Source organism: Salvelinus fontinalis, chromosome 2 (genome assembly GCF_029448725.1).
Source record: "Salvelinus fontinalis isolate EN_2023a chromosome 2, ASM2944872v1, whole genome shotgun sequence".
NCBI lineage: Eukaryota > Metazoa > Chordata > Actinopteri > Salmoniformes > Salmonidae > Salvelinus > Salvelinus fontinalis.
In genome coordinates, this window is record NC_074666.1 from 12,554,691 (window position 1) to 12,580,352 (window position 25,662).

Sequence of the window (25,662 nt, forward strand, 5' to 3'; positions counted from 1 at the left end):
GCGGGGGAGAGAGAGCGGAGGTTGGGACGGCGCGATACCATCCGAGTAGGGGCAGTGTGGGAAGTGTTGGATGAGAGCGAGAGGGAGAGGGAAAAGGATACAAGGTAGTGGTCGGAGACTTGGAGGGGAGTTGCAATGAGGTTAGTGGAAGAACAGCATCTAGTAAAGATGAGGTCAAGCGTATTGCCTGCCTTGTGAGTAGGGGGGGAAGGTGAGAGGGTGAGGTCAAAAGAGGAGGGGAGTGGAAAGAAGGAGGCAGAGAGGAATGAGTCGAAGGTAGACGTGGGGAGGTTAAAGTCACCCAGAACTGTGAGAGGTGAGCCGTCCTCAGGAAAGGAGCTTATCAAGGCATCAAGCTCATTGATGAACTCTCCAAGGGAACCTGGAGGGCGATAAATGATAACGATGTTAAGCTTGAAAGGGCTGGTAACTGTGACAGCATGGAATTCAAAGGAGGCGATAGACAGATGGGTAAGGGGAGAAAGAGAGAATGACCACTTGGGAGAGATGAGGATCCCGGTGCCACCACCCCGCTGACCAGAAGGTCTCGGGGTGTGCGAGAACACGTGGGCAGACGAAGAGAGAGCAGTAGGAGTAGCAGTGTTATCTGTGGTGAGCCATGTTTCCGTCAGTGCCAGGAAGTCGAGGGACTGGAGGGACGCATAGGCTGAGATGAGCTCTGCCTTGTTGGCCGCAGATCGGCAGTTCCAGAGGCTACCGGAGACCTGGAACTCCACGTGGGTCGTGCGGGCTGGGACCACCAGGTTAGGGTGGGCGCGGCCACGCGGTGTGAAGCGTTTGTATGGTCTGTGCAGAGAGGAGAGAACAGGGATAGACAGACACATGGTTGACAGGCTACAGAAGAGGCTACGCTAATGCAAAGGAGATTAGAATGACAAGTGGGCTACACGTCTCGAATGTTCAGAAAGTTAAGCTTACGTTGCAAAAATAAAATAAAATAAAATACAAGATCTTATTGACTAAAATGATATAGTACTGCTGGCTGGTGAAGTTGCCTGGCTAGCAGTGGCTACGTTGTTGAAAGTGAAGCTGGCTAGGTAACCTCGACAATTTCACTAAATTTCTCTAAACTACACAATTATCATGGATACAAGGACAGCAAAGACAACTAGCTAACACTACGCTAATCAAGTCGTTCCGTTGTAATGTAAGTTTCTACAGTGCTGCTATTCGGTAGAAGTTGGCTAGCTAGCAGTGTTGGCTAGGTAGGAGGACGGCAGCGCGGCAGGCGAAAAATAGCTGGCTAGCTAACCGATAATTACTCAAAGCTACACAATTATCTTAGATACAAAGATAGCAAAGAAAACTATGTAGCTAGCTAACACTACACAAGTCAAGTCGTTCCGTTGTAATGTAATCGTTTCTACAGTGCTGCTAATCGGTGGCTAGCTGGCTAGCTAGCAGGGTTGACTACGTTACGTTACGTTAGGGCGAGAATACCTGGCTAGCGAACCTCAGCGAACCTTCATAACTACACAATTATCACCGATACAAAGACGGCTATGTAGCCAGCTAAGTAGCTAGCTAAGATCGAACAAATACAAATCAAAGATAGCAAAGACAACTGTGTAGTCAGCCAACACTACACTGATCAAGTCGTTCCGTTGTAATGCACTCGTTTCTACAATGCTGCTATTCGGTGGCAAGCTGGCTAGCTAGCAGTGTTGGCTACGTTGCGTTACGTTAAGGCGAAAATAGCTGGCTGGCGAACCTCAATAACTACACAATTATATTTGATGCAAAGACGGCTATGTAGCTAGCTAAGATCAAACAAACCAAACCGTTGTACTGTAATGAAAATGAAAATCAGACCGTTGTACTATAATGAAATGTAATGAAAAGTTATACTACTATTCGGTAGACGGTGGACGTTTGCTAGCTGCTGGGCAGATAGCAGTGTGGACTACGATAGACGACGGAATACGATAATTACGCAATTATCTTTTATACACAGACGGCTAAGTAGCTAGCTAAGAAGAAATTGCTAAGGTTAGACAAATTAAACCGTTGTACTATAATGAAATGTAATGAAATGTAATGAAAAGTTATACTACCTGCAGAGCGAATGCAAATGCGGGTAGTATAACTAACACATAATAACCAGAACATGGCTGACAACATGTTGAATTTAACTGTAGCCAACTGTTATTCACCATAAAGAGGAAAATTAACACATTACAAGGTCATCATTTGCAAATGATTTACAAGTATGGCGAGCTGCTAACTTACTGTTGTTAATGTGAAGAAATTAAAGCAGTGCATTGCATTCTGTCCTCAGTGTTGGCAAAAGCAATTTTGGGAGACCCACTATTGGCTCGTTGATGTGCCGCTAGATAAAATGTTGCCATAACGATGTCACAGCACCAATGTGCCTTGCTGCGGCACTGCTATGGTCCATGAGGTAGCGTTTTCGCCCCGCCCCCCCCAGTCACAACAGGGTCAAAGCTGAATGTCTCTTGCTCAGTTGCTGCCAAATCAATGGCAATATAAAAAAGGTGAATGCCGACAAGAAAGCGGTAAAGATGGGGCTGTTTGAAATGGGAACATATAAATATTGGCCAATTGTTTTTACTGGCAACATACGGTGAATCCTATGTGAGAGACGTATTAGTAAGGACCAAGGCTTGATACGCAAAACTGCCAAGACGTCATTCATATTGGCTAGAACTAGTTGCTTTTCTCAGAGATCCTAGATCATATCATTTCTTCTGTCACATGACGTACATGACCTGTTTGCTTCTCTTGCCGAATTCAAATCTGTTCCAGTCTTTGATGTGTAATACATGTGGAACTCACACTAACTTGACACATTAGTAAAATTGAACAGCCCGTGCTAACCAACTGGCATCCTCCACACGGGCAGGCAGCACAGGGATACACAGGGTACTGATGCTTAAGTACAGACATCCATCCAAGGTAGCACCCCAAATGGCACCCTATTCCTTATAACATGCACTACTTTTAACCAGGGCCCCCCATAGGGCTCGGATCAAAAGTAGTGCACGACGTAGGGAATAGGGTGCCATTTGGGATTGGGACCCAAGCCAAGTTTCCCCTCTGACCTCACAGCTCACATTATTTCATTAAGAGAGGTATTCCGGAGCGGAGAAGGCAGGCAGGCGAAGGGAGAGGCTGACGGGGGAAAGAGAAGCGTAGCTCCAACTAAACAGGAAACGCTGTGGAATGTCTTCCACCAAAGGCAGGGCCTCCCGCTCTCTCCCTCTGTCTGTTCAAACCCTGGACAACTCCAGGCGAGGGTGCACACGCGCTAGTACAAACGTTATACTGCTGCACTAATGACAGCATCTTGACTGGCTGCATCACAGTTTGGTATGGCAACTGCTTGGCATCTGACCGCAAGGCGCTATAAAGGGTAGTGCGTACAGCCCAGTAAATCCCCGGGGCCTGAGCTCCCTGCCATCCAGGACCTCTATACCAGGCGGTGTCAGAGGAAGGCCCTAAATATTGTCAAAGACTCCAGCCACCAAAACCATAGACTGTTTTCTCTGCAACCGCATGGCAAGTGGTACTGATGCACAAAGTCTGGAACCAACAGAACTCTGAACAGCTTCTACCCCAAGTCATAAGACTGACAAATAGTTCACCAAATAGCTACCTGAAGTATCTGCATTGACTCATCACATACACTGCTGCTACTGTTTATGATCTATTCTGTTGCCTAGTCACTTTACCCCTACCTATATGTACAGTACTAGTCAAAAGTTGACACCAACTCATTGCAGGGTTTTTCTATATTTTTTACTATTTTCTACATTGTAGAATAATAGTGAAGACATTACACTATGAAATAACACACATGGACTGATGTACTGTAGTAACCCCCCCCCAAAAAAGTGTTAAACAAATCATAATATATTTTTATATTTGAGATTCTTCAAAGTAGCCACCCGTTGCCTTGACAGCTTTGCACACTTGGCACGCCCTCAACCAGCTTCACCTGGAATGCTTTTCAAACAGTCTTGAAGGATTTCCCACATATGCTGAGCACTTGTTGGCTGCTTTTCCTTCACTATGCGGTCCAACTCATTCAAAACCATCTCAATTGGGTTGAGGTCGGGTGATTGTGGAGGCCAGGTCATTTGATGCAGGAACCAAAAATCTCAAATTTGGACTCAGACCAAATGACAGATTTCCACCGGTTTAATGTCCATTGCTCGTGTTTCTTTATCCCAAGCAAGTCTCTTCTTCTTATCGGTGTCCTTTAGTAATGGTTTCTTTGCAGCAATTTGACCATGAAGTGCTGATTCACGCAGTCTCTTCTGAACAGTTGATGTTGAGATGTATCTGTTACTTTACCCTGTGAAGCATAGGCTGGTAAATCCAGGTGACAACCTCATGAAGCTGGTTGAGAGAATGCCAAGAGTGTGTAAAGCTGTCATCAAGGCAAAGGGTGGTTACTTTGAAGAATATGTTGAACACTTTTTTGGTTACTACATGATTCCATGTGTGTTATTTCATAGTTTTGATGTCTTAACTATCATTCTACAATGTAGAAAATACTAAAAATAAAGAAAAACACTGTCCAAACTTTTGACTGGTACTGTACATATCTACCACAAGGACCTCGTACCCCTGCACATCAACTCGGTACTGATACCCCGTCTATATAGTCAAGTTATTACTCTGTGTATTTATTCCTTGTTTTATTATCTTTATTTTTCTCTTGTTGTTAAAGGCCAGTAAATATGCATTTCACTGTTAGTCTACACCTGTTGTTTACGAAGAATGTGTTAAATAACATTTGATTCGATTTTGAACGTCAGTGTGAGTGGGCAGTGTGGGATTACAATGGCTCATATAATATAATACAGATATATAGGCTCAGATATATAAACCAGACTGCGACCAACACAGAGACCAAAAACAATATGACAGTCTTGCAAAACAGCCATCGGCTTGCAAAAATAGCAAAGTTCTTTTACTCAGAATCCCAGGCATGTGCATAACAGCTGACCACAGAACTTGAGATGGCTGAGAAAATGTGATGTGTGTTTCCAATAGTACCGGTGGTACAATACGCATTACAACACACCAGACAGAATCCTTCTATTCGAGAAGCATGGATACAAAGCTCTGCAACACAGTCTGCCAATGACCCTCCTCCAATCAGCCCAGGTCCGTCCAATAGGCCTGCTGGATGGATGATGAGTCAGAAACGCACTGCCTCGTCTCTCCAAGAGGGATACCACATTTCTATACAGAACATGCAGTTATTGTGGATCTGTCTGATTCCTTTCCAAAGGGTCACTTGTAAAAACTCAACATCGAAGAGAAAAATGAGGCTCTAGTCTAATGGCTTATTATTAACAGACTCTAGTCTAGTCTAATGGCTTACTATTAACAGGCTCTAGTCTAGTCTAATGGCTTATTATTACCAGGTTCTAGTCTAGTCTAATGGCTTACTATTAACAGGCTCTAGTCTAGTCTAATGATATATTATTAACAGGCTCTAGTCTAGTCTAACGGCTTATTATTACCAGGTTCTAGTCTACTCTAATGGCTTATTATTAACAGGCTCTAGTCTAGTCTAATGGCTTATTATTACCAGGTTCTAGTCTACTCTAATGGCTTATTATTACCAAGTTCTAGTGTTCAGGCTCTAGTCTAGTAATCTACTGGTTTATTATTCCCAGACAGGCCAGTCAGGGACCCTGTGTTCTCTGGCCATAAGAAGCCTTTATGAGTGGAGCAGCCAGTCTACAGCGTCAGGCAGAAAGCCACAGCTTAAAGACAATGGGGGGAGAGATAGAGATCGCTGGAGGATTGATGCTTTGGTAAAGCGGGAGAGCGGTGCTTTGCTTTTCTGGTTTTCAGTCAGTTCAGTCAGAGGCGGGATCAGGCTGTCATCACAATGAGATACTGTTAGGTAACAACATTCCCCCAGTCCCCACTTCCACATTCAGCGGGATACACACTTCAGAACTACATCAACAAATTATTATAACTAATGGTTAACATTGTATATACACTGTACATCAGTTATAACCAAGGCTTATAAAGTCACTTGAATTATTTTGATGGATGAAGCAGAATGATTTCACTTGGTCTTATTGATCAGCCTGGGAGGTAGAGAGCGAAAGCAGGACAGGATACGGCCTAATGGGTCCATGTCTGTCTGGTATATAATCACAAAGAGACAGTACAGTGTGGTGGTCTAGTCTGGCTGGTATATAATCACAAAGAGACAGTACAGTGTGGTGGTCTAGTCTGGCTGGTACAAAGAGACAGTACAGTGTGGTGGTCTAGTCTGGCTGGTACAAAGAGACAGTACAGTGTGGTGGTCTAGTCTGGCTGGTATATAAACACAAAGAGACAGTACAGTGTGGTGGTCTAGTCTGGCTGGTACAAAGAGACAGTACAGTGTGGTGGTCTAGTCTGGCTGGTACAAAGAGACAGTACAGTCTGGTGGTCTAGTCTGGCTGGTATATAATCACAAAGAGACAGTACAGTCTGGTGGTCTAGTCTGGCTGGTATATAATCACAAAGAGACAGTACAGTCTGGTGGTCTAGTCTGGCTGGTACAAAGAGACAGTACAGTCTGGTGGTCTAGTCTGGCTGGTATATAATCACAAAGAGACAGTACAGTCTGGTGGTCTAGTCTGGCTGGTATATAATCACAAAGAGACAGTACAGTGTGGTGGTCTAGTCTGGCGGGGGCACAGATAGGGAGCTCTGCAGCAGGCGGCTATGGCCCACACAGACGTTGTTTACCTCTGCCATCCACCCATCCATAAAGACATCCTCTTTTTCGACTTTCTCTTCTCCTCCCTCCTGCCTCCCATCCCATCAGCCCCAGTCTTTCTCTGTCTCTCGTCCCCTCCCATCTCTTACCAGTACAAATCAGGCCAGTGTGGATTGGTTTCCAGTCTCATAAATACAGTGGAAGGAGTACGAGCCATAATAGGGTTTGAGGGGCGTGGCATGCAGGATATCCAGGTCTATGTCCCAAATGGTACCCTATTCCCTTCGTAGTGCACTACTCTTGACCAGGGCCCATAGAACATAGGGTGCCATTTGGGACGCACCCTCAGGACTGGCTCCTAATGCCACAGGAGAGGTGCCTCAAACAGCTATTACCATGCAATCCTACTCTGTCTGGTCAACCAATGAGATGGTCCGGACCAGACCACCAGAAGTGATGATTATGGAGTGGAACGTGTTGATACTCAAAGTCCCAGATGTCTGGCGTTCATTCATGAACTTGGACGTGTTGTTGAATGTCAGATGGTGAATTCTGATGTATATCATTTTGAGGTTTGGGGAATAAAGACATCCAGACATAACAAATTAACCCATTCACACAGGAAGAGTTACAGGCAAATAACAAATGAAGCGAAAGTGAGATTCTGTGCCAAATTCATTTTTGTGTGTGCACGCGCATTAGTATACAGTGGATTCAGAAAGTATTCAGACCCCTTGACTTTCCCCACATGTTGTTACATTACAGCCTTATTCTAAAATGGATTAAACTCATTGTTTTCCTCATCAATCTACACACAATACCCCATAATGCCGAGCAAAAACTGATTGGCACCATCCCTACGGTGAAGCATGGTGGAGCAGTATCATGCTGTGGGGATGTTTATCAGCGGCAGGGGAGACTAGTCAGGATCCAGGGAAAGATGAATGGAGCAAAGTACAGAGAGATCCTTGATGAAAACCTGCTCCAGAGCACTCAGGACCTCAGACTGGGGCAAAGGTTCACCTTCCAACAGGACAACGACCCTAAGCACACAGCCAAGACAGCACAGGAGTGGCTTCAGGACAAGTCTCTGAATGTCCTTGAGTGGCCCAGCCAGAGCCCGGACTTGAACCCAATCGAACATCTCTGGAGAGACCTGAAATTAGCTGTGCAGCGACGCTCCCCAAGAAGACTCGAGGCTGTAATCACTGCAAAAGGTGCTTCAACAAAGTACTGAGTAAAGGGACTGAATACTTATGTAAATGTGATCAGTTTGATTTTTAATACATTTGCAAAAATGTCTAAAAAACTGTTTTTTCTTTTTGTCATTATGGGATATTGTGTGTATATTAATAAGGGGCCAAAAATATTGATTCCAGTTTGGAATAAGGCTGTAACGTAACAAAATGTGGAAAAAGTCAAGGGGGGTCTGCCAACTTTCCGAAAGCAATGTGTGTGTGTCCGTCCACGTGTGTCTACGCGTCTTCTCCAGTTCCTGATCTCTAGAAGGTCAGTGTTCCTCCGTGGTCGGTCACTGGGAGCACACCTAACACAGACTCTCTCCTCTCTGACAATGGCAGGAAAAGGGTGTAGGAGGGGGCTGCTCTCTACGCTGACCTCATTGTTCTACGGGAGACGTGAAGGAGGGAGAATGAGGAGGACAAGGATGGAGGAGGGAGCAGGGCCAACTATTCCTTCAGCCCCAGACAGGCCTGTGTTAAGTACGGTCCCAGCACCCGGACCCCAGTCACCGACCCGAGTCCCGAGGGCTGGTTGGCTGACTGCCTCCCCTCTGAGACTCCTGCTCTGGTGCACGTAGACTGAGCGGGCCAGCCAGTCTGAGGAGACGTCTTGAGTCTAGTCCCCTGGTCGCTTTGTTCTGCAGGAAGGAACTGGAGCGGACCAGGCCGGATATGTCCTCAGTGACTCTGTGGCCCCTGCCTGGCCACCACCGGTCAGCCGGGCCATAACTCAGGTCCCCAATGACTGACTGGATCAGTAGCAGTAGCACCACCACTATGGACTGTGGGAAGCAGAGGGGTGAGACTCAGTCAGATAGCCTGGTGCCAGATCTGTTTGTGCTGTCTTGACAGCTCCTGCGGTCAATGAAGTGACAATGACCAGCAAGCAAGATCACAAACCAATCTGACTGTCTCCCCCTTGGGAAAACAACCAGAAACCAGCCAGTCCCACGGGGACAGAGGACAGGAAGTCCTAGATATATACAGTATGTCACCCTGGATCTCCTTATCACTGACTCAGACAGAGAAAACTACAATTCATCTACTATAATGTAACTTAACCACCATGATGTTTACCAACATGAGTTCAGTCTTAATTAATGAGCGAGGGCCAATCTACTATATATCCGTCAGGCTGGAGTTGATGAGACCATGAGAGTTTATGAAGGACAACAAATGGGACGATGGAAATTATTGCACAAGGACATGAGCAAACGTGCACATCCACGCAGGCATACGGAAACAGACGAGCCGGCTCGAATGTCAATGAAAAAACATTGTCATCCATAGGAAAAGGAAGAACGTAATGAAAAGGCAGGCAATAGCGATACCTATTGAAATCAAATGGTACCGGATGACTTCAGCACACGGCGGCCAAGTCGCAGTCACACAAACACCAAGTCGCAGTCACACAAACAAGGCAACTGGATGTTGTTAGGGTATTGAAAATATGTCACACACCCAGATTCATGCAAGCATTGTGTTGACATGCTCAGAATCCCCCAGAGCCTGCAGAGATATACATATCACAATCTCCTGTTGACATCATCAACACGATGACTGAGCTGTCTGTCCCCGTCTGTCACTATGAAAACATGAGAGGGCTTCCTGCCATCAGTGACTACTGTACCTCCCTGGCCCTGTCATGCTCTTTAATCTGACCTGACGTAAACAAGCGCACGCACAGCTTGGCTAAAGCTTTGCTGGGGTCAGGTGGGTGTAAACTATGTCAGAAATGGGACTGAATAGAGGGAAGGGGAAGGGGCTCGACTCATCCTTAATGAAGCACGTCTCACTCCAGACCCAGGCCAAGCTCCATAGAATCATCCTGCAGGAATCTGATATGTCTTCATAACATGGGGTGTAGAGAGGATGCTGGCTCTCCCCTATGCCCTGCCTTTCCTGTCATCCCCAGGTACTTTTACCTCGTGGGCCTTGGTGCTGCTATTCTCGGTCTGGGCTGTCGAAGTGAGTAATTGGGGTGGGAGAGAGGGAGATTGTGAATTAGTCTATTTCCCCAGAGTAGCCTTGGAATCTGAGGGGGAAAACATTTTCCAATCAAATTGTATTTGTCACATGCGCTGAATACAACAGGTGTAGACTTTAACATGAAATGCTTCCTTACAAGCCCTTAACCAACAACGCAGTTAAGTAGTAAGAACATTTGATCATTTAAAAAAAGGAACTAGTAACACAAAAGAATGAGTATATATACAAAGGAGTAGCGGTACCGAGTCAATGTGAAGGGGTACCAATAGTTGATGAAATATGTACATGCAGGTAGAGGTCAAGGTGACTAGGCAATTAGGATAGATAATAAAAAGTGACAAGATCACAAATGCGTGAGTGTGGCATCAATATGCATGTATGTGTTTTGTGTGCGTGAGCATATGTAGTGTGTGTGTGTTGGAGTGTGTGTGTGTGTGTGTGTGTGTGTGTGTGTGTGTGTGTGTGTGTGTGTGTGTGTGTGTGTGTGTGTGTGTGTGTGTGTGTGTGTGTGTGTGTGTGTGTGTTGGAGTGTGTGTTGGAGTGTGTGTTGGAGTGTGTGTTGGAGTGTGTGTTGGAGTGTGTATGTGTGTGCGTGCGTATGCGTGTGCGTGCGTATGCGTGTGCGTGCGTGCGTGCGTGTGTTGAAGTGTGCATAGAGCCAGTGCCAGAAAGTCAGTGCAATAAAAGGGAGTCGATGTAAATAGTGCTGGTAGGCAGTTAATTAACTGTTCAGCAGTCTGATGGCTTCAGGTAGAAGCTGTTCAGCAGTCTGATGGCTTCAGGTAGAAGCTGTTCAGCAGTCTGATGGCTTCAGGCAGAAGCTGTTCAGCAGTCTGATGGCTTGGGGATAGAAGCTGTTCAGCAGTCTGATGGCTTCATGTAGAAGCTGTTCAGCAGTCTGATGGCTTCAGGTAGAAGCTGTTCAGCAGTCTGATGGCTTGAGGTAGAAGCTGTTCAGGAACCCTTTGGTCTTTCGCAGTAGCAGAGAGAACAGTCTATGAACTGGGTGTCCTGGAGTCTTTGACCATTTTTAGGGTCTTCCTCTGACACAGCCTGGTATAGAGGTCCTGGATGGCAGAGCTCGGTTTGGGATCCATCCATTACTCTCCCCACCCCAAAATAATTACATATCTCTCCCGAAATCCCCCAGAATCCATCTTCCTCTCCCCAAAACCCCTCCCCCATAATCCATCGCCTTGAAAAATGTAAAACAACTTTGTTGCCGTTTAATCAACATCATGCGTTTGATTCCAACTGTATGTTATGTAAGCTCTGACTTCAAGCATCACACACACTGAGCCACGTAGTCAAGACACACACATTCTCAAACACACACAAACACAGTCGTCGTCCCCCACACACACACACACACACACAGAGCTCCAGTCACAGAGGCTTAGCGGCGCGGCGAGGCGCCGTCTGCTGCTATATTTAGTCAGGTTATCAGTGAGGTAAACCTAGGGACTGACTGACTGCTCCTGGCCCCTGAGAGCCTGCAAGGGGATAATAGAGAGCTTATGTGCCACTGAGACCAACAGGGCAATGGGTATCACACACACTGAATGTCACTACTGAAAAACACTGGGCAACAGGACCGGCATTCCCAGGTCTCAAGAGATATATATCATCAGGAAACATGATTATAAACAGTAGTATTTCAGTCATCTTGAGGAGGTACTTTCTTTGGTCTATTTTCAACTTTTTTTGCCTTTGAGTTTTACTTTCAGGGTTATCCGCGTCCTCACAGTCAGTTCCTTCCCGTGCGTTGTGGTGTGTCTGAGTTATTTACAAAGCAGTCAGTCAAAGGAGATGGCGTGGTGATCACAATGAAACAATGACCTGGAGACTGGCTTGGCCTGGCGTGGGGTCATGGCTGGCTGACTGACTGGCAGGCAGAGCAGTGACGTGGGCAGGGGGGGAGGGCTCCCTGGTGGCCAGTCTGGACATGAGACCAGACAGGTGGGGGTGGGGGTATGTGTGTGTGTGTGTGTGTGTGTGTGTGTGTGTGTGTGTGTGTGTGTGTGTGTGTGTGTGTGTGTGTCTCTCCTGCCCTCCAGACCCTCCAGTGCCAACTTCCTGCCCGTCAGCAGACCAGACAACCCCAGACGGGAACACTGGCACACAGTGACGTAGTCCTGTAGACATGCGAGACAGACCCACCCAAGCTGTATCTGTATCCTATTCCTGACCTGCTGCAATAATTACCCCTCTGGGATGAATAAATCTTCTTAGAATTGAATTCCAAAGTTCTACAGTCAGACAATATATATATATATATATATATATATATATATATATATATATTTGGAAATTGGTAGGTTTTACAGCCAGAGACATTTTTCCATTTAATTTTTATTTTAACCTTTAACTAGGCAAGTCAGTTAAGAACAAATTCTTATTTACAATGACGGCCTACCTCGGCCAAACTAGGACGATGCTGGGCCAATTGTGAGCCACCCTATGGGACTCCCAATCACGGCCGGATGTGTGGAGCCTGGATTCGAACCAGGGACTGTAGTGACGCCTCTTGCACTGAGATGCAGTGCCTTAGACCGCTGCTCCACTCGGGAGCCCGTAAAAAAAATTAAAAGATCTTGCTAGAGAACAGAGAGAAATATATATATATTTGTAGTACATAGAGAAAAGTGATTTATTTAGGATTTAAGGGACAGAAAACCAGCAAAGACTTGGTCTGAGCAAGACCTTATCTAGTGTTTTATGAGAAATTATGGAACTCAAGGAAACGTACCCTAAAACTACCACTGGGCGCCAGTATTGGCCTTTTAACATGGTCAGGGGTGAATGGACAATGTTTCAACACTAGATGTCAGTTCACTCACATAAAGAACAAGACTATTCCTTACAATTCTTAGTATGAGGTTCCCTCTTTTAGCCACCAGATGGAGCGCCCTACCATTAGTAGGTATGTGGTCTTGTTAGAAAGCAGATAGAGAGGATCGAGACAAAGAAAGAGATTAACTCACAGTAAGGCCTGGCAGGAACTTCTCCATGTCATTCAGGTCGATGCCATCATCATCATCATCATCTTCAAACTTGCCTTTCATCATCCTGAGAGACCGAGAGATAAGAGATGAGTAGGCGGGATAGGTGGGCTCTGATTGGCTTATAACAGGGCACAATTTCTCTTTTATTCCTCACATTTTCTCTCGTCACCTTCTCAAAACTCATTGGACAAGAAGGTCCGAGGGGAGGGACCTTGGACCTTCTCCTCCAATATGGTGAGCAGGAGGTGAGGATAGGTTGTGAGGTATGGTGGTAAGACCATTTGAGCTTGAGTTTAGGTGATGATAACCCAGTACTGAGACTGAGAGGCCTAGGGGTCAGGATGAGTCTAGCAGAGGCTACAGACACCAAGTAGTAATGGAATGGACCAGCATCATCATTTTCATGTCTATCCAATAGGAGAGGATTAATGGGAGGGATGGATGGGCCTTCAGATCTGCAAAGTGGAAACATTAATAACATGGAAGGGTGAGGGCCAGGTAGAAGGGTGAGGGCCAGGCAGAAGGGTGAGGGCCAGGCAGAAGGGTGAGGGCCAGGCAGAAGGGTGAGGGCCAGGCAGAAGGGTGAGGGCCAGGTAGAAGGGTGAGGGCCAGGTAGAAGGGTTATGGAGAGAACTGGGACAATGTTTCTCTATGTTCACGTCAAGGAGTCGCTGGACAAACGCTTCCTTTCTCAGTAACTTCTTATTTATTTAATTGACCCACTAGATGCACTCACCCCTCTCTGTCGATGTGTGGTAGATGCTTTGGTGTTCCTCTGAAGGGTTTCCTGTGGAACTGGCTGAAGTCTAGCTTTTCAGGCTGGAGGTCCCATGTCGCCCCCCTACAAACACAACATAATATTAGACAATAAGATGCCATAACCATCAAAATCGGTCGCGTACACATATTTGCAGATGCCACCGCAGGTGCAAAAATATGCTTGTGTTTCTAGCTCTAAAAGTGCAGTAATACCTAGCAATAGACACAAATCCCCAAAAATGTATAAGTATGTATGCACATATGTATGCACGTATGTACTTTGGGGGGGGGGGGGTTTGTATCATTTGATTTACACAACATGCCTACCACTTTGAAGCCCAGCTCTGTGGAGAGTATGGCTTAAAGTGGTCCTATGGACAGATACTCCAATCTCCGATGTGGAGCTTTGCAGCTCCTTCAGGGTTATCTTTGGTCTCTTTGTTGCCTCTCTGATTAATGCCCTCCTTGCCTGGTCTGTGAGTTTTGGTGGGCGGCCCTCTCTTGGCAGGTTTGTTGTGGTGCCATATTCTTTCAATGTTTTAATAATGGATTTAATGGTGCTCCGTGGGATGTTCAAAGTTTCGGATCTTGTTTTATAACCCAACCCTGGTCTGTACTTCTCCACAACTTTGTCCCTGACCTGTTTGGAGAGCTCCTTGGTCTTCACGGTGCCGCTTGCTTGGTGGTGCACCTTGCTTAGTGGTGTTGCAGACTCTGGGGCCTTTCAGAACAGGTGTATATATGTATATATATCATGTGACAATTAGATTGCACAAAGGTGGACTTTATTTTAACTAATTATGTGACTTCTGAAGGTAATTGTTTGTACCAGATCTTATTTAGGGGCTTCATACTAAATGGGGTGAATACATATGCACGCACCACTTATCCGTTTATAATTTTTTATAATTTTCTGAAACAAGTATTTTTTTTTTTATTTCACTTCACCAATTTGGACTATTTTGTGTATGTCCATTACATGAAATACAAATAGAAATCAATTTAAATTACAGGTTGTAATGCAACAAAATAGGAAAAACGCCAAGGGGATGAATACTTTGCAAAGCACTGTATATATATATATATATATATCTCTATACACACACAGTTCCAGTCAAAAATTTGGACACCTATTCATTCAGGGTTTTTTGTTATTTTTACTATTTTAAACATTGTAAAATAATCATGAAGACATCAAAACAATAAAATAACACATATGGAATCATGTAGTAACCACACAAAAAAAGTGTTAAACAAATCAAAATATATTTTATATTTGCGATTCTTGACAGCTTTGCACACTTGGCACTCCCTCAACCAGCTTCACCTGGAATGCTTTTCCAATAGTCTTGAAGAAGTTCCTACACATACTGAGCACTTGTTGGCTGCTTTTCCTTCACCCTGCGGTCCAACTCATCCAAAACCATCTCAATTAGGATGAGGTTGGGTGATTGTGGAGGCCAGGCCATCTGATGCAGCACTCCATCACTCTCCTTCTTGGTCAAATAGCCCTTACACAGCCTGGAGGTGTGTTGGGTCATTGTCCCGTTGAAAAACAAATGATAGTCCCACTAAGCGTAAACCAGATGGGATGGCGTATCGCTGCAGAATGCTGTGGTAGCAATGCTGGTTTAGTGTGCCTTGAATTCTAAATAATATCAGTGTCACCAGCAAAGCACCCCCACACCATCACACCTCCCCCTCCATGCTTCACGGTGGGAACCACACATGCGGAGATCATACATCTACTCTGCGTCTCACAAAGACACGGCAGTTGGAACCAAAAATCTAAAATTTGGACCAAAAGACAGATTTCCACTGGTTTATTGTCCTTTGCTTGGGCCAAGAAACTTAGTAGTGGTCCTTTAGTAGTGGTTTCTTTGCAGCAATTTGACCATGAAGGCCTGATTCACACAGTCTCTTCTGAACAGTTGATGTTGAGATGTATCTGTTACTTTACCTCTGTGAAGCATTTATTTGGGCTGGAATTTCTGAGGCTGGTAAATCCAGGTGACTACCTCATGAAGCTGGTTGAGAGAATGCCAAGAGTGTGCAAAGCTGTCATCAAGGCAAAGGGTGGCTACTTTGTAGAATCTGTTGAAAACTTTTATGGTTAATACATTATCCCATGTGTTTTGATGTCGTCACTATCATTCTACAATGTAGAAAATAGTAAAAAAAAATAAAAAACCTTGAATGAGTAGGTGTGTCCAAACTTTTGACGGTTACTGTATATATACATACAGTTGAAGTCTGAAGTTTACATACACTTAGGTTGGAGTCATTAAAACTTGTTTTTCAACCACTCCACAAGTGTCTTGTTAATAAACTATAGTTTTGGCAAGTCGGTTAAGACATCTACTTTGTGCATGACACAAGTCATTTTTCCAACAGTTGTTTACAGACAAATTATTTTCACTTATAATTCACTGTATCACAATTCCAGTGGGTCAGAAGTTTACATAAACTAAGTTGACTGTGCCTTTAAACAGCTTGGAAAATTCCAGAAAATGATGTCATGGCTTTAGAAGCTTATGATATCGACATAACCTGAAAGGCTGCTCAGCAAGGAAGAAGCCACTGCTCCAAAACCACCATAAAAAAGCCAGACTACAGTTTGCAACTGCACATGGGGACAAAAATCGTTCAAAAATAGAACTGTTTGGCCTAAATGACCATTGTTATGTTTGGAGGAATAAGTGGGAGGTTTGCAAGCCGAAGAACACCATCCCAACCGTGAAGCACGGGGGCGGCAGCATCATGTTGTGGGGGTGCTTGCTGCAGGAGGGACTGGTGCACTTCACAAAATAGATAGAATCATGAGGGAGGAAAATGATGTGGATATTTTGAGGCAACATCTCAAGACATAAGTCAAGAAGTTGAAGCTTGGTCACAAATGGGTCTTCTAAATGGACAATGACGCCAAGCATACTTCCAAATTTGTGTCAAAATTACTTAAGGACAACAAAGTCAAGGTATTGGAGTGGCCATCACAAAGCCCTGATCTCAATCCTATAGAAAATTTGTGGGCAGAACTGAAAAAGCGTGTGTGAGCAAGGAGGCCTACAAACCTGACTCGGTTACACCAGCTCTGTCAGGAGAAATGGACCAAAATTCACCCAACTTATTGTGGGAAGCTTGTGGAAGGCTACCCAAAATGTTTGTCCCAAGTTAAACAATTTAAAGGCAATGCTACCAAATACTAATTGAGTGTATGTAAACTTCTGACCAACTGGGAATGTGATGAAACAAATAAAAGCTGAAATAAATCACTATTATTCTTACATTTCACATTCCTTATATATTTATATACTTATATACTTTATTCATTATTAAAATAAAGTGGTGATCCTAACTGACCTAAGACAGGGAATTTTTACTAGGATTAATTGTCAGGATTTGTGAAAAGTTGAAAGTTTAGAGTTTAAATGTATTTGGCTAAGGTGTATGTAAACTTCCTACTTCAACTGTATGTCTCATCATCACAAGTCGCGCTCTCTTATTTAACACACCTACCTAGCTATCAGGTTACACAATATATTCAGACTTATGGTATTTAACAAACCTACCTAGCTATCAGGTTACACAATATATTTCGACTTATGGTATTTAACACACCTACCTAGCTATCAGGTTACACAATATATTCAGACTTATGGTATTTAACACACCTACCTAGCTATCAGGTTACACAATATATTTAGACTTATGGTATTTAACACACCTACCTAGCTATCAGGTTACACATTATATTTAGAGTTATGGTATTTAACACACGTACCTAGCTATCAGGTTACACAATATATTTAGACTTATGGTATTTAACACACCTACCTAGCTATCAGGTTACACATTATATTTAGAGTTATGGTATTTAACACACGTACCTAGCTATCAGGTTACACAATATATTTAGACTTATGGTATTTAACACACCTACCTAGCTATCAGGTTACACATTATATTTAGAGTTATGGTATTTAACACACGTACCTAGCTATCAGGTTACACAATATATTCAGACTTATGGTATTTAACACAGCTACCTAGCTATCACAATATATTTAACACTACCTGCATGCTGTTACTGCATTCCAAAAGGGGGAGCTTTGGGATGCGGTAACATGTATTTGTGATGACAGAATGTGTCACAAACAGGCCCCTAGGTCCCCAAATCTGAATATCAGGCGGCATTCCCAAAATGGCACCCTATTCCCTATATAGTGAACTGTTTTGACCAGGGCACATAGGGCTCTTATCAACAGCAGTGCACTATATTATAAGGAATAGGGTGCCATTTGGAAAGTATCCTCAGAAAGGTGATATTCCCTTCATGTCTCTAGTGAATAGAGAAACTGAGCTAAACAATACTAGCATAATATATATATATATATATATATATATATATATATATATATCAGAACAAACCACATGTTCTCAGAACACACGCTGTTTGAGGGCCAGAAGACGTCACCAATGGAGAAAAAAAACAGCTGGCTGATTCTGAAAGAAGACGTGGATGTAAATGAATTGAATTAAACCCGAGGCTAAGCTGTTGCCAATGTAGTTATCTTTGTTAAAACTGTGTGGTCCCTGCGGTTGTGTTGTTCCATCTCCTGACTGACAACAACAACTATTCAGGGTGATGAACAATTCATCAAATGGCCACCGGACTATTTACATTGACCCCCCCATTTGTTTTGTCCACTGCTGCTACTCGCTACTATCTATGCATAGTCACCTCACCCCCACCTACATGTAGAAATTACCTCAACTAACCTGTAGCCCCGCACTCTCACTCAGTACCGGTACCAACCTGTATATTGTTACTTTTTATTATTTTTTACTTTTGTCTACTTGGTAAATATTTCTTAACTCTTCTTACTGTTGGTTAATGGCTTGTAAAGAAGCATTTCATGGTAAAGTCTACACCTGTTGTATTCGGTGCATGTGACAAATCAACTTTGATTTGATCCTATCATCAGGTTGTCTGGATAAGATAGGAGCACCACAGTACAAGGATAAGACAGGAGTATTTCTAACCTCTCCTTCATATCCATCCCATAATACAATGGCATGGAGAAGGCTATTCAAGTAAACACTCTCAACTAGCTATGTATCAGTGTGAGCTAGAGATAGAATTAATATGTAATAGGAGTCATCATCATCTCTCTCTGTGTCTGTGTCTGTTGTGTGGTGTGTGGTGTGTGGTGTGTGGTGTGTGGTGTGTGGTGTGTGGTGTGTGGTGTGTGTGGTGTGTGTGGTGTGTGTGGTGTGTGTGTGGTGTGTGGTGTGTGGTGTGTGGTGTGTGGTGTGTGGTGTGTGGTGTGTGGTGTGTGGTGTGTGGTGTGCGTGTGTGTGTGTGTGGTGTGTGGTGTGTGGTGTGTGGTGTGTGGTGTGTGGGTGTGTGTGTGTGTGTGTGGTGATGGGGGCGTGAATGAGTCAACAGTGTGCATGACATACCCATGAGAGTCCATGGTGTTAGCAGCCCAGATGTCAGTACCCAGGATATCAAATGCCCCTTCTCTGTTCCCGTTCTGAAAGACAACACACAACCTGTTACAACAGTGGATTACCTGTACACCACTATATGGAACACGTTTACTACTACAGCTGAATAGTGATCAAAACCGCTCTCTTGTCACCGTGCTGAACTTTAAAAACACTCAACCTGCATGCTAACACACCCTGACATTGATGAAGCATTAGTTAAAATCCCCTTCAGTGGAAAGATAATCATCCCGTCATTTATTATTACTACTTGAGGAGGCAGGGGAGGACGGCTCATAATAAAGGCTGGAACGGAGCAGATGGAATGGCATCAAACACATTGAAACCATGGAAACCATGTGTTTTATACCATTCCACTGATTCCGCTCCAACCATTACCACGAGCCCATCCTCCCCAATGAAGGTGCCACCAACCTGTGTTGAGAGGGATGAAAGTGACATTATTTCTATAAAAACATTTCTGGGACACAAATAGTGTTTAGCTGGTCTGTCAACATGTACTGTATGTGGGTAAATGACTGATGTGTTTTCCCTGTGGGAAGGAATGACATTATGACATCTAGAGTCCTCTATGTATCTCTATGGAGCAGACACACAACTCTTCTGGGAGAGACATCCTGGAGCCTGACAGAAGAACCAGAGGACAACCCCTCTGCCCCAAACCCTGCATTAACCCCACATTACATAACATGGAACAAGGTAAGCCAGTACCATTGAGGACTTTTCATGCACATCCTATTACAGTAAACCCCTCTCCAGTAAGGTGACGCATGCTAAAAGAGGGTGGCGGTTGTCCTGGCGACCCCTGATGATCTCATAGTAAATCATGTGGTGGAATTCTGGAGCAGACACAAGCCTACAGCAGCTTTCTTACGGACCCTTGGGACAACAGAGAGTGAAACAGGACTTGGATACATATTACTGTGTGGGACAGTGGTGGCCGGGGGAGGAAGAAACCAGACGATGCTCTCATACTGTAGTAATGGCTGGAAGAGAGCCCGTCCTCCCATTTCTTCCTCCACCATCCACAGCTGCTGTGGGGGTTCTGTGGTGGTGGTTGATATAAAAGCTGTAGTATGGTTTGGTAGTTACCTGTACCTTGATAATACTGTGTTTGTGGGGGTTAAGGTTGGGGACTGGTGATATAAAAGCTGTAGTATGGTTTGGTAGTTACCTGTACCTTGGCTGGCCCTCTGAACTGGTTGTTCCTCCCTCGGCTACCGGACCTGGAGCCTGAACCAGGCCTTGAACCAGAGCTGGGCCTGGACCCTGTACTGCCATTACTACTGTGATCCCACTCATCCTGCATAGAGAGGGGGTGGAGACAGAGAAAGAGAGCAATCGATAGGAGAAGAGGAAGAGAGAACAAAATCAATACCATATCAACTCCTCCACTGCAGAGAGAGAACAAAATCAATACCATATCAACTCCTCCACTGCAGAAAGAACAAAATCAATACCATATCAACTCCTCCACTGAAGAGAGAACAAAATCAATAACATATCAACTCCTCCACTGCAGAGAGAACAAAATCAATACCATATCAACTCCTCCACTGCAGAGAGAGAACAAAATCAATACCATATCAACTCCTCCACTGCAGAGAGAACAAAATCAATACCATATCAACTCCTCCACTGCAGAGAGAGAACAAAATCAATAACATATCAACTCCTCCACTGCAGAGAGAGAACAAAATCAATACCATATCAACTCCTCCACTGCAGAGAGAGAACAAAATCAATAACATATCAACTCCTCCACTGCAGAGAGAGAACAAAATCAATACCATATCAACTCCTCCACTGCAGAGAGAGAACAAAATCAATACCATATCAACTCCTCCACTGCAGAGAGAACAAAATCAATACCATATCAACTCCTCCACTGCAGAGAGAGAACAAAATCAATACCATATCAACTCCTCCACTGCAGAGAGAACAAAATCAATAACATATCAACTCCTCCACTGCAGAGAGAGAACAAAATCAATACCATATCAACTCCTCCACTGCAGAGAGAGAACAAAATCAAAACCATAACTCCTCCACTGCAGAGAGAACAAAATCAAAACCATAACTCCTCCACTGCAGAGAGAACAAAATCAAAACCATATCAACTCCTGCACTGCAGAGAGAACAAAATCAATACCATATCAACTCCTCCACTGCAGAGAGAACAAAATCAAAACCATAACTCCTCCACTGCAGAGAGAACAAAATCAAAACCATAACTCCTCCACTGCAGAGAGAACAAAATCAAAACCATAACTCCTCCACTGCAGAGAGAACAAAATCAAAACCATAACTCCTCCACTGCAGAGAGAACAAAATCAAAACCATATCAACTCCTGCACTGCAGAGAGAACAAAATCAATACCATATCAACTCCTCCACTGCAGAGAGAACAAAATCAAAACCATAACTCCTCCACTGCAGAGAGAACAAAATCAAAACCATAACTCCTCCACTGCAGAGAGAACAAAATCAATACCATACCAACTCCTCCACTGCAGAGAGAACAAAATCAATACCATATCAACTCCTCCACTGCAGAGAGAGAACAACATCAATACCATATCAACTCCTCCACTGCAGAGAGAACAATATCTATGAGGGAGGAGAATGGACAGTAAGAAGACCTATATCTAATATCTATGAGGGAGGAGAATGGACAGTAAAAGACCTATATCTAATATCTATGAGGGAGGAGAATGGACAGTAAGAAGACATATTTCTGATATCTATGAGGGAGGAGAATGGACAGTAAGAAGACCTATATCTAATATCTATGAGGGAGGAGAATGGACAGTAAGAAGACCTATTTCTAATATCTATGAGGGAGAAGAATGGACAGTAAGAAGACCTATATCTAATATCTATGAGGGAGGAGAATGGACAGTAAGAAGACCTATTTCTAATATCTATGAGGGAGGAGAATGGACAGTAAGAAGACATATTTCTGATATCTATGAGGGAGGAGAATGGACAGTAAGAAGACCTATATCTAATATCTATGAGGGAGGAGAATGGACAGTAAGAAGACCTATTTCTAATATCTACGAGGGAGGAGAACGGACAGTAAGAAGACCTATATCTAATATCTATGAGGGAGGAGAATGGACAGTAAGAAGACCTATTTCTGATATCTATGAGGGAGGAGAATGGACAGTAAGAAGACCTATTTCTAATATCTATGAGGGAGAAGAATGGACAGTAAGAAGACCTATATCTGATATCTATGAGGGAGGAGAATGGACAGTAAAAGACCTATTTCTAATATCTATGAGGGAGGAGAATGGACAGTAAGAAGACATATTTCTGATATCTATGAGGGAGGAGAATGGACAGTAAGAAGACCTATATCTAATATCTATGAGGGAGGAGAATGGACAGTAAGAAGACCTATATCTAATATCTATGAGGGAGGAGAATGGACAGTAAGAAGACCCATTTCTAATATCTATGAGGGAGGAGAATGGACAGTAAGAAGACCCATTTCTAATATCTATGAGGGAGGAGAATGGACAGTAAGAAGACCTATATCTGATATCTATGAGGGAGGAGAATGGACAGTAAGAAGACCCATTTCTAATATCTATGAGGGAGGAGAATGGACAGTAAGGGGTAATAAATAGAGATAGGTCTGCGACTGCTGCCGAGTCCATTTACATGATGAATGTCTAACCACCAATGCTACAAGTGGGGGGGGGGGGGGGGGGGGGCAATGGAGAATGTATGAGAGAAAGAGAGACTCACAGAGAGAGAGAGAGAGAGAGGTTTATTATTTATTGGTATCCCCATTAGCTTTTGCCGCAGCAGCAATTCTTCCTGGGGTCCACAAAAAACTGATAGACAAGGAAAGTCACACAAATACAACGATATACAAACACCACAACTAAAATAATACAAACACCACAAGTAAAATATATCACAAACACAACTAAAGAATAATGTGGGTGTATATTGTGTGTGTTAGAGTTTAACCAGTTAAACTCAGAGTGGTTGTTTTGGGCCCTGTACGGGGCCGGTGAGTTTGGGGGAAATACCTTAAAAATAAATTTTATCCGAAAATAGAACGTGACAAACCTTTTACAAAAGCTACAGGCCTTGTCATTTTGGAAATCGAACTCAAATCTTACTGCTGGCAATGTTATAAGAACCTCGCCACCCTCCCCCATACAGGCCATAATGCATTATGGTTAAATTCATAGAGTATGCAATGTAGGTCAAGTCATCAAAAATGTAAACATGTAGTATGCATAGAAAGGGTACTCCCTGATGGTCATTGTCAAGCAATGCATTTCCTTTTCCAGCCACATTACCTTATGTGTATCCTTCACATGCAGCGTTTAGCTAGCTCCTCGTTTACAGAAGAAAAAGTGAATGGGAAAAGAGGTTTGAAGTTTCCTCAACAGTCTGCGTCTTATTTCAACAACAAAAAACTCAATAACCTAAAAGCCCTGATTGCTAAAGGCGACTTGAAAATCCATTAAAGCCATTTTGGCACAGTGACTCACTTCCCAAACCAGACGAAACTGGTTTCAAGTCGCCAAGAGACATCATGTGATCTCCTACTGCTATCTAGTGGACAAATTGGAAATCAGACATAGTTAGAACGCATCCATTAGATAAAAGATGGAATAATTTATTAGCTCAAACCTAAACTTCCAGATCTTTAGTTCCCGAACACGGGGCAATTGCATGCTGTTCATGTTAGTTCTGTATGTGCAGTTAAGGGCAAGGCATGCTGCTCTGTTTTGAGCCAGATGCAGCTTTGGTAGGTTGAAGACCAGTGACAAATCATGTGTCGAAATAGAGGAGAGTAAGGGACACCACACTGTATATATCTGATGTTAGAGAAGCTTTCCCTGAAGAACACTCTCTGGGTTCTATTGGATAAATAACTCTCCAACCATGTAATGGTCGGTGATGTAAAACCATAGCAAGTGACTTTATAACAACAAATGACCAATAACATCAAAGGCTGCACTGAAATCTAACAACGATCTCCACCTATCATCTCATTATCCATTTATTTTAACCAATCATCAGTCATCTGACTCAGTAGAAGTTCAGTGCCCTTCTCTATATGCATGTCAGTAGTTTAGTAGTTCTCTGAAAAAAAGCTTTGTATTTGGTCAAACACAATTCTCTCCATCAGTTTACGAGGAACAGGCAGCAAACGGATTAGTTTCACATTAAGCTTGTTTATACCTGGTGGCCTATCATTATTGATGGATTACAGTTGTTCCACCTTTCACACGCACTGACTTAACCAAATTCAAAACAGCAATCCTTCTCTTTCATTACTACACCTTTAAAACAACAATAGGATGGCTCAATGTTGTCATTTCACTGGAGGTTTTCCACCTTACTAGTGAAATAGTCATTGAAAGTTTTCGTTATAAATGACACATCAACTTCAGAAGAACGATGGAGTTTAATTGGGTTTTCTGCCCATATGATATCATTTAAGGTACTCCAAATTATTTTTCCATTTTGTTTAACGTCAGTTATCTTGGTTTGGGGGGGGGGGGGGGGGTGGGATTGGCTGTGTTGGAGAGCCAGGGCCATTCTGACTGTGTGCTGCTGAGCTGAGTAGAAAGAACTCCCCACCCATGAAATTTCAGTCACATCTTGCGCAATAGTCAACAGTTGTCTGTCTATTACGCATGTAAACAACTTCACTGATTGGTGAAGTCATTTCATGAGCTAAACGGTTAAACACATTACTTCACAGGTTAAAAAAGGAACAATATAAACCGGTACTTTTTCGGGGTTCGAACCAGTTCAGAACTTTATTTTGCTGGTCGGAACAGTGGAACACAAACAAACGAAATGGTTCTGTTCAGAACGAAACGATTGATAAATTATTTAGGTTCCAACCCCTGGTGGGAAGGGGAAGATCTTTCAGGCGATGATAGGAAGAATAATATCTCTCCCTTTCTTGTGAGTCCACAGTAACAGCTGAGTGGAAAAAAGACTAGGGCTGTGTCCCCCTATGGGCCCTGGTCAAAAGTAACGCACATTATCAAGGCTCTGTCACAACCGGCCGTGATTAGGAGTCCCATAGGGTGGTGCACAATTGTCCCAGCGTCGTACGGGTTTGGGCGGGGTAGACCGTCATTGTAAATAATAATTTGTTCTTAACTCACTTGCCTAGTTAAATAAAAGGTTAAATCTTTTATTTATTTTTATTACATTTATAGGGAGGGAGTTGGGTTCCATTTGGTCCTCAGTTTGGGCTAAAATCAATACATCTTTACAGTGCCGGATCAGCACATGAAAAGCTCTCGGTTGCTTGGAGAAATATAGGAGCAACATGAGACATAACAGACGGAGATTAAACAGAGCTACAGCCTCTGGGATCCCAGACAACAGTAAACGCATTCAGTTACAATGCTGCCCTTGACAACCGGCTGCCCTTAAA

General features: G+C 43.6%; 1 protein-coding gene across 13 annotated transcripts in view; it reads right to left on the bottom strand.

Annotated features, from left to right (window-relative positions):
* The window catches only part of ctif (CBP80/20-dependent translation initiation factor), a 183,284-nt gene that overhangs the window by 125,730 nt on the left and 31,892 nt on the right, over positions 1 to 25,662 (bottom strand). For 12 of the 13 annotated variants that reach the window (XR_008752985.1, XR_008752982.1, XR_008752978.1 and 9 more), the window contains exons 4-7: positions 20,404 to 20,532; positions 19,182 to 19,255; positions 13,696 to 13,800; positions 12,939 to 13,023 (exon numbers count right to left, since the gene is read on the bottom strand). Coding sequence is in view for 4 of the 13 variants with exons in the window: in XM_055864058.1 (XP_055720033.1) it covers positions 12,939 to 13,023; positions 13,696 to 13,800; positions 19,182 to 19,255; positions 20,404 to 20,532 (393 nt within the window). In the remaining 9 variants the exon portion in view is untranslated. The remainder of the gene's footprint in view (positions 1 to 12,938; positions 13,024 to 13,695; positions 13,801 to 19,181; positions 19,256 to 20,403; positions 20,533 to 25,662) is intronic. The other variant, XM_055864054.1, reaches the window with a different exon arrangement.